The sequence below is a fragment of the Triturus cristatus genome, unplaced genomic scaffold, assembly GCF_964204655.1.
Source record: "Triturus cristatus unplaced genomic scaffold, aTriCri1.1 SCAFFOLD_137, whole genome shotgun sequence".
Classification (NCBI taxonomy): Eukaryota; Metazoa; Chordata; class Amphibia; order Caudata; family Salamandridae; genus Triturus; species Triturus cristatus.
Window position 1 is genome coordinate 152805 of NW_028187373.1, and position 13468 is coordinate 166272.

At 50.7% G+C, this 13468-nt stretch overlaps 1 protein-coding gene across 2 annotated transcripts in view; it reads right to left on the reverse strand.

The window, feature by feature from the left end:
• Positions 1-5698: 5698 nt before the first annotated feature.
• Positions 5699-13468, reverse strand: part of STAC2 (SH3 and cysteine rich domain 2) — a 442182-nt gene continuing 434412 nt past the window's right edge. For both annotated transcript variants that reach the window (XM_085640309.1, XM_085640308.1), the window contains one exon: positions 5699-7267. In XM_085640309.1, the coding sequence (XP_085496435.1) occupies positions 7166-7267 (102 nt within the window). In that variant the 3' untranslated portion in view covers positions 5699-7165. The remainder of the gene's footprint in view (positions 7268-13468) is intronic.

The following is a 13468-nucleotide window of genomic DNA, read 5'->3' on the forward strand; positions in this document are numbered from 1 at the left end:
CCACATTGTCTACCCGCCGGATATGCTGAGCCGAGAGAGCCAGAAGATGACGCTCCGCCCAACCTGCAATCGCACAAGCCACCAAATTCAAGGAAGGGCTGCGAGTACTGCCCTGGTGGTTGATGTAAGCCACAGTCACGGTGTTGTCCGACCTCACCAGGACATTGCACCCCAGCAGACGGGAATGGAAGAAACGAAGAGCCCTGGCCACAGCAGACAGTTCCCTCCAATTGGACGAGCGACGGGACTCCATCCGGAGCCAGCGAGCCTGAACGGACCACTGACCCAACGTGGCCCCCCAACCGGCCGCACTGGCATCCGTCGTCAACACCAAAGGGGGCGGCAGGTGAATCCACATCCCCTTCGAGAGATTCGCGGAATCCAGCCACCACTGGAGATCCGACACCACCCCCAAGGACACAGACACAGACAGAGAATAGTCCTGAACTGGAAACGGCACCCAACGCTGAACATGCCACAGCAGAGGCCGCAGATGAACCCTGGCCCAGGGTACCGTGAAGACAGTAGCGGCCATATGACCCTGAACCTCGAGCCACTGAAGAAGGGGGGCCGCAGCCTGGGACAACAAGATCCGCAACAGGGACTGAAGACGTCGAATCCGAGAATCCGGCAGGAACACCTTGCCCAGGACGGAGTCGAAGACGGCCCCAATGAAAGTCCGTCGAGTGGCAGGAAGAAGCTGGCACTTTGGAAGGTTCACCAGAAAACCATGACTGTCTAGCGTAAGGATGGTCAAAGAAAGGTGCAGAGTCATGACCTCCGGGGAAGGAGCCTGGAGCAGCCAATCGTCCAGGTAGGGGAACACCGACACCCCCCGGAGGTGAAGAAGGGCCACCAACGGAGCAACCACCTTGGTGAACACCCGGGGAGCGGACCGGAGACCAAACGGAAGGACACAGAACTGCCAATGATGACCCTCTAGGCAGAAACGCAGGTACATCTGATCCTCCCGGGCCACCGGCACATGAAGGTAGGCGTCCTGGAGATCCAGAGTAGTAAACACCCATCCGGCCTGAATCAGCGGGACCAGTCGCTGCAAGGTCTCCATCTTGAATGGGATCTTCTTCACAAACAGGTTCAGACTCCGGAGATTGATGACAAGCCGGAATCCCCCCGTGACTTTCGGCACCAGGAAAACAATCGAATAGGTCCCCAGACCCCACTCCAACCTGGGAACGGGAACAATAGCGTTCTTGAAAAACAGGGCCTGAACACCGTCCCTCAAGGATTGGTGACGGGAGTGGCACAAGGGAGTCGGAGTCCGCACCACACCCGAGGGAGGCGGAGGGGACAGGAACTCGATCCGATACCCCCGGTCCAGGACATCCAGCACCCACTGATCCGAGGTTGACAGACGCCAGGCTGGAAGGAACAACCTCAATCTCCCACCAACCATGGGCGTCACTCCAGCGGGACCCACGAACGGAGGGGCATAGTCAGGAACGCTGCGGCCCAGGACCAGCATCACGAGGAGGTTTCTTCTGGAACTTCCGAGGGAAACCACGACCAGCTCCACGAGAACCTTTAAAGGAGGACTGCTGAAACCGGGAAGGTTGACGAAAAGACTTGGCCTGCGAAGAGGAAAAATCTTTACGAGAAGGTTGCCTCCGGAAGGAAAAGGAATGTTTACGCTCTTTAAACACTTTATGCAGCCTGTCTTCCAAGGCATCCCCAAAGAGACGAGGGCCAGTAAAAGGCAAACGTAAGGCCATGGACCTCTGGGCGGCATCAGTATTCCAACCTTTCAACAACAGATTCCTACGAGCAGCGATAGAGGAACCACAAGACAGAGCAGAAGCACGTACGGAATCAAAGGCAATATCCGATAGGAACTCAGCCTGACGTTCCATCGATTCCAGCAAATCCGGACAGCAACCACCCTCCTGCATAGTCGAGAACAAAGTCTTAAAGTCAGTCAAGAGTGATTGAGCCACATAAGCACCGTAAATACCTGAACGGATGGCAAGGTGAGAACCAGCATAGGACTTGCGCAAAGCAGTGTCAATCTTCTTATCCACTCCATCGCGAAGAATGTTATCATCAGCCATGGAAGGACGACCAACCAAACTAGCGACAATGGAGTCCACACGTACAGACTCAGGAAAGGACTCCTCCATGTCCTGCAACGGGTAGAGCTTCGACATGAAGCGTGGCAACGTAATATGATCAGGGTCCTTCCACTCATTCAAGAGTACATCCATCACAAACGGATGCACAGGAAGCGAAGACGTAACAGGCTTCCTAAATTGCGGTAGAACTGCATCCGAAGAAGTACTGGCCACAGTGTCATCTGGGAACCCCATGTTCTCACGCACATGAGAAAGTAAGTCTGGCAACAGTTCCCTGGAGATATACTTTACCTTCAGATCCACCGCATCCAAAGAAGCATCATCAGAGGATCCCGAAGAGGAAATGTCAGAGTAAAGGGCCGCGTTCCCACCAGAACGACCCCCAGCAGACTTTTTGGAGGACTTCAGGTCAGATAAGGTCTCCAAAATAAGACGTTTCAAACGGTCATCATCCAGCTTGGGACGCTTCCCAGGGGTAACAGGATCCGCACTGTCCAGAGGAGAAGAGGAAGAAGACACAGGAGACACATGCCTCCTCTTCTTGTGATACTTCCCCATCAAAGCAGCAGCCAAAAGCAACTAGAAGAGCAAAACAGCAAGACCAACACGGAGCAGCGAAGACAGAGAACAGACGACCAACCTCCTTTTCAAGAAAAGGAACCTAGAAAAACCCCGCCCCCAACAACCCGGCAGAAATCAGAAACCGAGGCAAAAGGGGGCGTGGCCAAAATCGGAACCAGAAAACAAGGCAGCGCGCGGCCGCCGAAGGCAGACAATCCACGAACTGCAGCAGCGCAACCGGAGCCCACCCGGGTGCTGCAAAGCCAGGAAGAAAAAAAAAAAAAAAACAGCGGAACCGGAGCCCACCCGGGCGCTGTCCAAACTGCCGGAAAACGAAGGAGCACTCGGCCCCCAACCCGAGCGCTCCCTGGCCGGAGACGAGCAGCGCAACCGGAGCCCACCCGGGCGCTGCCGACAGTGCCGGAAAACGAAGGAGCACTCGGTCCCCAACCCGAGTGCTCCCAGGACCAAGGTGAGCAGCGCCACCGGAGCTCACCCGGGCGTAGCCAACACCGCCACAGAAAATCGGAGCACTCGGCACCCCAACCCGAGTGCCCCAGAAATGCAGCGGAGAATGGAGCGCCCGGACCCCACCCCGGGCGCTACACACAAAATGCAGGGAAGGAAAGCCGACGGAGCGCCCGGCCCCATGGAACACACAGAGACACTCAGGCGATCCGCAAAGGCAAGGAGAAACTCACGTGACCAGCGGAACAGGCACCCAGGAAGCCAGCACAGCCCAGCAGGACCAGCAACCAGGAACCTGCAGAGTCCAGGAAGCCCCGCAGCCCGACTCAACGAAGTCCCACGGAGGTCCAGCAGCGCCCCCAAAGCCCAGCAGAGGAGGACACCACAAGACACCACGAAGCAGGTAAGTGCCCGGCACCTACCCCAGTGTCCCCGTCAGGTCCACCGACAGGAAACAAAACAGGATGTGCTTTTGGTTGGCTGGGTTCTTATAGCCCCTGACGGGAGGGTGGGTGGAGCCTAAAAAGCGTTTCCTGTTTTGTTTCCTGTCTTGTGGATACCTCATTAGTGATGACTGGGTCGAGGGCGAGGGACGTAGAGGTAATGCACCTTTGCTGAGACATGCTGGCAGCTCCCTTACGTAAACGGAGGCCCTGATTTAGGGTATGACAGACGGAGTATTACCTCCACCATCTCGATGGTACGGTGTTCGCCAAAATTAGGAGTGACTGCTGGACCATCGGTCATCTCTGTATCCTTAAGGGAACTGCTATTAAGGTGGTTCCTGCAAAGGTACTAAAAGTTTAGTGGACGTCCGCTGACGTTTTTTATTTTAATGGCCCTCCACCAAACTTTTACATCGTCTGCTTTTCAGAAACTCCCAAAATTTCCTCCCATGGTTTAGAGGATATTCTTGTGTTTTTTCCTGTCCTTCACTGCCAAATGTTTTCCTTGCAGTGACGGGCAGGAAAAAAAGGCATTACTACAGTGGCTGCTCGCATAGGGCGTGCTGCGGAGTTGGGCGGGGTGGGGATGGGCAGGGTGGGGGTAGTAAACTTGGACATACGACGTAATGGAGGAACGTAATAATTACTTTCCTCCGTTCCGTCGTATGTCCGAGTTTGCTAATACCCCCACCCTGGCTCTCCCCTGCCCAGCAGCACGCCCTATGCGAGCCGCCTCCACTTTAAACAGGGCAGGTGGTGTAATGTCCTTCTTCCGGGGAACCCTACTTCATCGGGCCGTTGGAGGAAGTATTCCATCAACTGACCCAAGGGGGGTCCACCAACGGAAAACATTGTGTTCGCCAGTCTCTCAGAGAGGCGGGTGGACCTGTGGTTTGGTGAGCTGGATATTCCGTCATGTTTGTGTGCCAAGCTCTAAATCGGGCCCTAAGAATTGTAAGTACCTGACAGTACCTGCCGATTTTAAGCACTAATGCCTATCTCTGCTGCACACACGTCACTACAGAAGCTGTTGAGTGATAGCTGGCTGTGCTGTTCACATCCATCACAAAAGATACCACACTTTCAGCCAGTTGTGTAAATATTCTGTATGTGATCTGAAGGATAGTTCTCTCATCCAAAACATGTATATATCTTACATGTACCCCGAGGGAAAGGACTGCTGGACAAAATGTTAGCCTGTGTGGTCTTCCTGTGATCCACTGTGCCTTTAATATTTCCTAAGGTAACGAAACGGTCTGACAATAACACAGATGTCATGGGCAGACGTGGGGGTCTGCTACAGTATGGGGCAGCATGCTATGGGTTCAAATTAGTCCCAAATCGTTATATTTCATACTACATGGGGCACAAAGAGCCCTCAGCAGGAACTTCTTGCCTCATCGAGGTGGCTACCGCCTCCAACATCACTTCCTCCTTCATACCTCCAGTCGAACTTTTACCAATGAGCACCACTTGAGTTCCTTCTGGATAACAGCAACAGAGATGTGGTATCCGATCTTCAGTGGGGTTGAAGGGTAAGGAATTAGCTCCTCTCTCAGGGTGTCCCACTTATCCTAATCAACCACGCAATCATAACAGGAGCAGAAAAAAACAAGGGCTGATTTTTGGAGCAAGACCGCGAAAGGGGCTACAAGTCCACACACACATATATATGTTTTGTATTAGATATTTACAAAACACCAACCTAGCTGCAAAGCAAAAGAGTGTTGTACAGTGGGAAGGTGCATAATTCAAGTGACCCAGAATGCACTTCTCACTCACAAAGTGTAGTGAGTTTGAGGGAGTGCAGGGCGCATTTACCCACCATCAGGTTAGCCTTTTTTCATCCATTTCATTTAGATTTGGTCAATGTACGAAATCAAGGCAATCGGCAGCCAATCAGTAAAGCTCCTTTCAGGAGAAGTGGGCGTCCCTCCACCAATGGTCACAAGGTTTTAAATGGACTTTTATAAATACTGGGTAATTGTGACGTCACCATAACCTGGCAGTGTATATTGGGCACAGTTTGGTAAGGTTGGCTGGTTGAATTATCATTTCCAAGCACAAATCAGGAATCATGAGCAGAAATAAGCGCATCAATAGGAATCGGTGAGTGCTTATGGAAGACAAAGCTTTTTTTTTTTTTTTAACAATGCTGCTTGTGCACAAATGCACACTAATATCACGGTGCAACATGTGCAAGGATCATGCAAATAAATCCGAGCAGAGCCCTGATCATTCAGTAGTGCTTCAGGCTATGGAGCGTGACTTGGAAAGTTAATCATCTCTGTCCTTTACAATGCACCTGGAAACATTGTGATGGCATCACCCAATGTCAAAGCTACCTTGTGATTGGTCCGTGGTTTATGGTGCTTTATCCACGTGGAAAAGGATACTGTTACATGGTGACATGCATTAGTTCTACCAATGATATCTTGCTTTTCATAAATCTTTGAACCCTAGAGGATGGAAATTGATTCAGTAAGCTTCGGATACTCAGAGGGCTCTAGTTTCTGAGACCTGTACATAAACAAGCCCCGCCCCCCCCAACGCATCTTGCACAGGTCCAGCACTGGCTGGCATGAAGTTGACACAATCGTTCCATCGCAGAAAGTTTTTGGAAGTAAGCTGAAGGTAAAATGCACAACAGAGGCAAACACTTGACAAATGACTCAAAACACAAAGTTACTGGCCACCGGAGGTCTTCTTCAGGGAAGAGTGGGCCTGTGCTACTGTGAGAGGAGGCTGAGCTCCAGTCCAACCACACCACATGCTAGGACATCCCTGCATGTGTGCCCTGATGCCACTAAGAGTGAAGGGGTTGGGTTCGAGGTCTCCAGTTCAACAATGCCACGGTGCTATAGTGCCCATTGCTACAGTTTATGCCTCTATTATTCTAATCTTGTTGGACGTCCCGATCAGGCCCCGCCGGGCATGCCCTGAGTGTTTCAGGTGCACACCAGATTCCCCGTCACAGATCCACACAGCACTTATCCAACTTTAAACGTTCCTGTCATTGCTAGCTCAGCAAAGACCTATGATCTTCCAACGCAGGTGTGTGGTCAGCACACTCTGAGGTCCTGAGGCCTCAGGCCCAGGAGCCAATATTTGTTCATAGGAAGACATAGCAGCTTGGTGCAGATGGAGAGAGATTTTTCGCCATGTCTCCAATCCCGGATCGCAGCCAAAGCAAGTGAAGGCAACTTGAGGTTCATCTCCTGATCTTCTGTCTCCGGCAGAGTCACTTGGGTGGCTTCCTCACAATTCCCTAGTTTAGATCCTCGCTAGACAGGGGATGCAGGCTGTTCAATTGCAAACTAGGAGTCCCTCCCACAGATAAAAAGTGTGAAAAGAGCACTAGCTCACACTGTCTCCATCGGGCAGGAGGGGAAGCCCTACATCTCCTCACCCCTCGAAGTCTCCAAAGTCCTTCTGGTCCCACAACCTCTCCCCCCAAAGGACCCTTCTTGTACAGCGCAGACGGCGCAGGTGATGTTCCTAGCACAGGGAAGCGGCTCACAGAATATATTGTGCACGTAAAATTCAGCGCGATGCGAAGGGGGCGATTTCACATTTCTGCTCTTCATCTCGGAGCTGTCTTCAGATCTCAGTGAGGACATCTGTGGGGACCAAGCCCTTCTTCTTCCCACTTGCCACCTTGATGTAGCGGTCAGCTTCCGCCTTGCTGACCCCAACACAGATCTGGAAAAAACAAAAAAAGAGTCGGAGAGGAAGACTGTGGGTGAGAATGTTTCACACAGACAAAAGACAAGACAAAAATGGCTATAAAGATGGTACTCAACCCAAAAGAATGGCCGCACAAATGAAACATTGCAATAGCACAATAACACCATCACCAAAGGATGGGTCTGTCACCCAAGGATGGCTCTTTTGCTCAAGGAGGGCTCTGTCACAGAAGGATACATCTGCCACATACGATGGCTCGGTCTCTCAAGGATGCCTCTGTCCTAGAAGGAAGGCACTGTCTCCGAGGGATGGCTCTTTCTCTTAAAGATGCCTCAGTCATTAAGGGGAGGCTCTATTGCCCAATGCTAGCTCTGTCACAGAAGGACAGCTCTGTCACTGAAAGATGGCTCTGTCCCTAAAAATGACTTCATCTTCAAGGGATGGCGGCCCCTTTGTTATGGCGGAGGAGCGTCGCCCCACTGCAGATGAAAATATGAATAAAAAAATGATAATAAAGCAATTATTAAAACGACTTTATTATCATTTTATTTTACATGACTGTAAAAATGATACCGGGAGCCGAGGCTTGAGGGCAGGGCCATCCTGAAGTGTTCAGCAGCAGGTGGGCACATGGCACTGCAAGTGCGCATGTCGGTGTGGCCAGCTGTATTGGGAGGGCAAAACGGACATACACACTTAGATATCTCCATGCTGTTGCATGAAGATATTTTGAGGCACAGGCTCCCAGTCCCTGTTGGAGCATAAAACTTTTTTAATCACAAAAAGAACTCCACTGTATGTGTGGAGGAGGGAACCAGAGGCATGGGGTTCCAGGAGCTAGCAGCCTCCAATGTTATATGTTTACCACAAAAGAGCTGCTCCTAGTGTGATAACCCAAACGAGTTACAAGAACGTCGGAAGTGTGGGTATCTCACAAAAAGTTACGGACTGGTCTCACACACCACCTGGTGTCATGCTTCATCATTGACCAGTCCTCGCCCTCTAAAACCTTCGTTTGATAGAGGGCGGGCATACACTGGACGACAAGGATGCACTTCAAAATAACTAAGTGGGGGCCCGTGAAATTGTGAATGAGGTTAAAAATCATTATAGTAATCAGGAGTGTTTTTAATGTGACTGAAAACTATATGATATTAAAAAATATGTGACGGTGATTGGGTTATTTAGTGTCCCCTAACCGTCTTGTGAATGGTCGACATGTTTCTGCCTAAGCGGCCCAGTTGGGTCCATGGCATTCATCAGGACCTAGTAATATCAGGGGGGGGGCTCCGTTCTTACCAATCGTTGGTAAGATGTTACCACTGTGTGGGTGTGGCGTAGGTCACACTTCACTTCCTAGATTGCTTCCAATGGTGAAGCCCTAATTATATGGACTACTTGTGCCATGGGGGAAGGGGCGGAGGGAATCCGAATATTTTGTCACATTGTGACATGTATTGGATTGCTCCTGAGTCCTATGCGTCCGCTCCCGATCCTCCCGAATGTGGCCACATTCGGGAGGATCGGGAGCGGACGCAAATCAGGATGCATCATTCAGGAAATGCAATTGTTTTATGCGCCAGTCCATTGGAAACCCCTAAAATATCCGAGCAAAAACTTCCTGTAGGCCAAAACTAAATGATTCTAACAATGTTTTACATCCGCTTCCACTACTGTAGCCTAAAAATCAGCACATTTCAGGACAGCTTGTGTATGTGTTGTTTCTTGTATTTAATATTAATTTCTGGTCTAAATAAACCAGTCTTACAAGAATAAAAACATTCATCTAAAAAATGTAAGACAGTGTAATGATATTTTACTGAATGATCCAACGTGAAATGTTGGTCTCTTAGGGTTGGAGCAGAGTCTGTTATTAAGTGCAGAGGAGTGTGATGGACAGAGCACTGTGATGGACAGAGGAGTGTGATAGGCAGAGGAGCGTGAGGGACAGAGGAGCGTGAGGGACAGAGGAGCGCGATGGACAGAGGAGCGTGATGGACGGAGGAGCGTGATGGACGGAGGAGCGTGATGCACGGAGGAGCGTGATGGACGGAGGAGCGTGATGGACGGAGGAGTGTGATGGACGGAGGAGTGTGATGGACGGAGGAGTGTGATGGACGGAGGAGTGTGATGGACGGAGGAGTGTGATGGACGGAGGAGTGTGATGGGCGGCGGAGTGTGATGCGTGGAGGAGTGTGATGCGCGGAGGAGTGTGATGCAGAGAAGAGTGTGATGCAGAGAAGAGTGTGGTGCGCGGAGGAGTGTGGTGCACGGAGGAGTGTGGTGCGCGGAGGAGTGTGGTGCGCGGAGGAGTGTGGTGCGCGGAGGAGTGTGGTGCGCGGAGGAGTGTGGTGCGCGGAGGAGTGTGGTGCGCGGAGGAGTGTGGTGCGCGGAGGAGTGTGGTGCACGGAGGAGTGTGGTGCGCGGAGGAGTGTGGTGCGCGGAGGAGCGTGATGGACGGAGGAGCGTGATGGACAGAGGAGCCTGATGGACAGAGGAGCCTGATGGACAGAGGAGTCTGATGGACAGAGGAGTGTGATGCACAGAGGAGCGTGATGGACAGAGGAGCGTGATAGACAGAGGAGCGTGATGGACGGAGGAGTGTGATGCACAGAGGCAAAACGCAGCGGCAAATTTGGGCAAAAGTTAAACGCTTGTGTCATGAGGCGGCTATGCAGTGTCTGCAACGGACATGGCCATGCGTAAGACACCATGGGCCATATGTAGGAAGTCTAATACCGGTCGGTAACGGACGATTTTCGGTAAATATACCGTTACCGACCGGTATTTAGGCTTTTGCTATGTAGGGGGATCATTTCAGGATTCGGTAATTTACCGAATCGGTAAAATTACCGAATCGGTAATTTTACCGATTCGGTAAATACCGAATCCTGAAATGAGATGTAGGGGGAGTGTGTTGTGGGTGTGGGGATTCGTTATTTACCACCAACTAAAAGTTGGTGGTAAATGACGAATAGGTGTACAAAAGCATTTTTGTGCACTTTGAAGTGTGCAATGTGGCAGACATACATGCCCCACATGTGCACACATGGACGAATCAGGGGTGCAACAGGGTGTCAATGTGACACCCTGCCACCCATGATGATGCCTCCCCCATTACCGAATCGGTATTTACTGATTCGGTAATGGCAACTGGCTTCCCATTCATTCCTATGGGCCTCCAGGCCCATAGGAATGAATGGGAAGCCAGTTGCCATTACCGAATCGGTAAATACCGATTCTAAAATACCGACACTTACCGATTCGGTATTTTTTTACCTAGATTACATTTACCGATTCATAAATACCGAATCGGTAAAATTCGGTATTTAAGAATCGGTAAATGTATTTTACCTACATATGGCCCCATATTCGATATGGTATCGATATTACTGTTTCCGGGCAAAGAGCCACATATTCTTTCTCTGTGAGGGGGCTGTGGGTCCGGGGCCCCCCTGTCATGGCCCGGCAGCCGTCTGTGCCAGTCCCTCACGTCGTGTGTCACAATGCCCTCCTCCTCCTAAATGTTATCGTTCTGAGACAAATTCGGAAGGGTAGGAGCAGCCGCAGGTACTGGTCATCTAACGCCTTTTCTGGATGTTTTATTAAAACACCTTCCTGAGCTCCGCCCCGCCTGGACCCCTCTTCCGGGGCCCCCTACCTACGGTCCCTGCACAGGGCCACCATGAGCCTAGAGCCGCCCCTGTTCAACCATTAACAGTAACTAACACAAGCGCTTGCGAAATGCTTCCAAGACTTAAGCAAAAAATTGTGAACCATGTTTTGTCGTTATATATCAATGAATGGTGCACACATTCCAGAGTCAAATTCTCATAAAAATAGGATAGAAGTCACTAGAAGGAGAAACTTTTTCAGTGGTCTTTTGTTTTTTGCAGTGTTATGCCAAGGTTGAATTTAGTGCTCTGATTGGAGTCCAGTTATTCAATCAGTGAGCAGCACCGTCAAACCAGAGCTCCTTACAGCAGGGGCCTGTGTCTACCAGCATGCCAAAATGATCAATAGAAGGACTGCTGCCAATGTAAGGCAGGTCTAGATGGCCGCACAGGGTAGGGTGCCTACAGGTAAGGATTTCGGAATTCCTCCTGAATTGTCAAAAATAGCCCAATTTTCATGTGACTGGGAGCAAAATATGACTTTGCCTAGGGTTCCATAAACCCTGGTACAGGCTGTGGTCGTTAGCGTAAGATCAACATCCAGCATCTGTGAGTGGGTCTGGTGCTCCCTCTTGTCCCAATAGTTCCACTGCATTCCACAAATCAGTGGAAAATTTGTTAGATAAAGTTAACGAAAAACTCTTTCAGGTAGTCTCTGAAATTGCTGGAGTTGTGCCTTATGCTTCTGGTTTCCAGGGCATTCGAATTCTCATTCTTAGAAAGATAAAAAATAAATACAGAATTTACTTCTTCATAATACTACATATCCATCCAGGGGATCTTCACTTAATTATTTAACATAGAGGAGCGCATTTAGCAAAGGTTTTGCGTTGCCCTTGCATCACGAAAGGGGACACAAAACCTAGAATAGGATCTGCTAAGCCATGCAATGAGAAGCGAAACCTAGAATGAGATTTAGCGAACCACGCAAGGGGACGCACAACCTAGAATAAGATCTGCCAAGCCACGCAATGGGATGCAAAACCTAGAATGAGATTTAGCGAACCAAGCAAGGGGACGCACAACCTAGAATAAGGTCTGCCAAGCCACGCAAAGGGATGCAAAACCTAGAATGAGATTTACAAAGCCACACAAGGGGATGCAAAACCTAGAATGAGAAGTACCGAACCACGCAAGGGGACGCAAAACCTAGAATGAGACTTACCAAACCACGCAAGGAGATGTAAAACCTAGAATGAGATTTACCGAACCACGCAAGGGGACGCAAAACCTAGAATGAGATTTACTGAACCACGCAAGGGGACGCAAAACCTAGAATGAGAAGTACCGAACCACGCAAGGGGACGCAAAACCTAGAATGAGACTTAGCAAACCATGCAAGGGGATGTAAAACCTAGAATGAGATTTACCGAACCACGCAAGGGGACGCAAAACCTAGAATGAGATTTACTGAACCACGCAAGGGGACGCAAAACCTAGACTGAGAAGTACCGAACCATGCAAGGGAGCGCAAATCCTAGAATGAGACTTACCAAACCACGCACGGGGACGTAAAACTTAGAATGAGACTTACCAAGCCACACAAGGGGATGCAAAACCTAGAATGAGATTTACAAAGCCATGCAAGGGGACGCAAAACCTAGAATGAGATATACGAAGCCATGCAAGGGGACGTAAAACCTAGAATGAGACTTACCAAATCACGCAAGGGGACGTAAAACCTAGAATGAGATTTACCAAGCCATGCAAGGGGACGTAAAACATAGAATGAGATTTACCAAGCCACACAAGGGGACGCAAAACCTAGAATGAGATTTATGAACCCATGCAATGGGACGCAAAACCTACAATGAGATTTATGAAGCCATGCGAGGGGATGCAAAACCTAGAATGAGATTTACAAAGCTATACAAGGGGACGCAAAACCTAGACAGACTTACCAAACCACGCAAGGGGAAGCAAAACCTAGAATGAGGCCCTGCGTGGCTTGGTAAATCCTTGGAGTAATGTAAGGTAGCTCAAGTCGCTGCCTTGCATTATCCTGCCGCAGGGAGGCATTCCATGGGTGGAGCGTGGAGGGTTGCACGCATCTACCTGTGGATTTTGGTGCATTCCCAGATTTACCCTGAGTGGTAGATCTGGGAATACGTCAAAATGCTATGCCTTGGGGGCGTGGCTTGCCGCTGTCTAAAGATGGCTGCGGAATAGAATAGCTCCGGGGACGAGGTAGACTCCCCTCACCATCCGCACATTATCTGGGACAAAATCGGACCTTGAAGGCGACCAGCAACGACCGGAATCGCCGGTGCGCCGATCGGTCTGATTCCTGGGTGCCTGTGCCGCCTAGGACGCCAGAGGGACCGGGTGCGGCGGTGCGGCATATCGGAAGAACTGAAGCCGGGGACTGCCCTGAATCATAGACCCGGCGAGAGGCGCGCGGCCCTCGGCTGCGGGAGTGTGCCCGGCAGCTGCATTAACATCGGCGGGGGACGGGGGCGGGCGGGGCTTGTGCTAGACAGTGCCGGCTCTCCCCCCTCCCCCCCCCTCTTGGGAGGCAGTATACAGACGCGGCTGAGGGAGA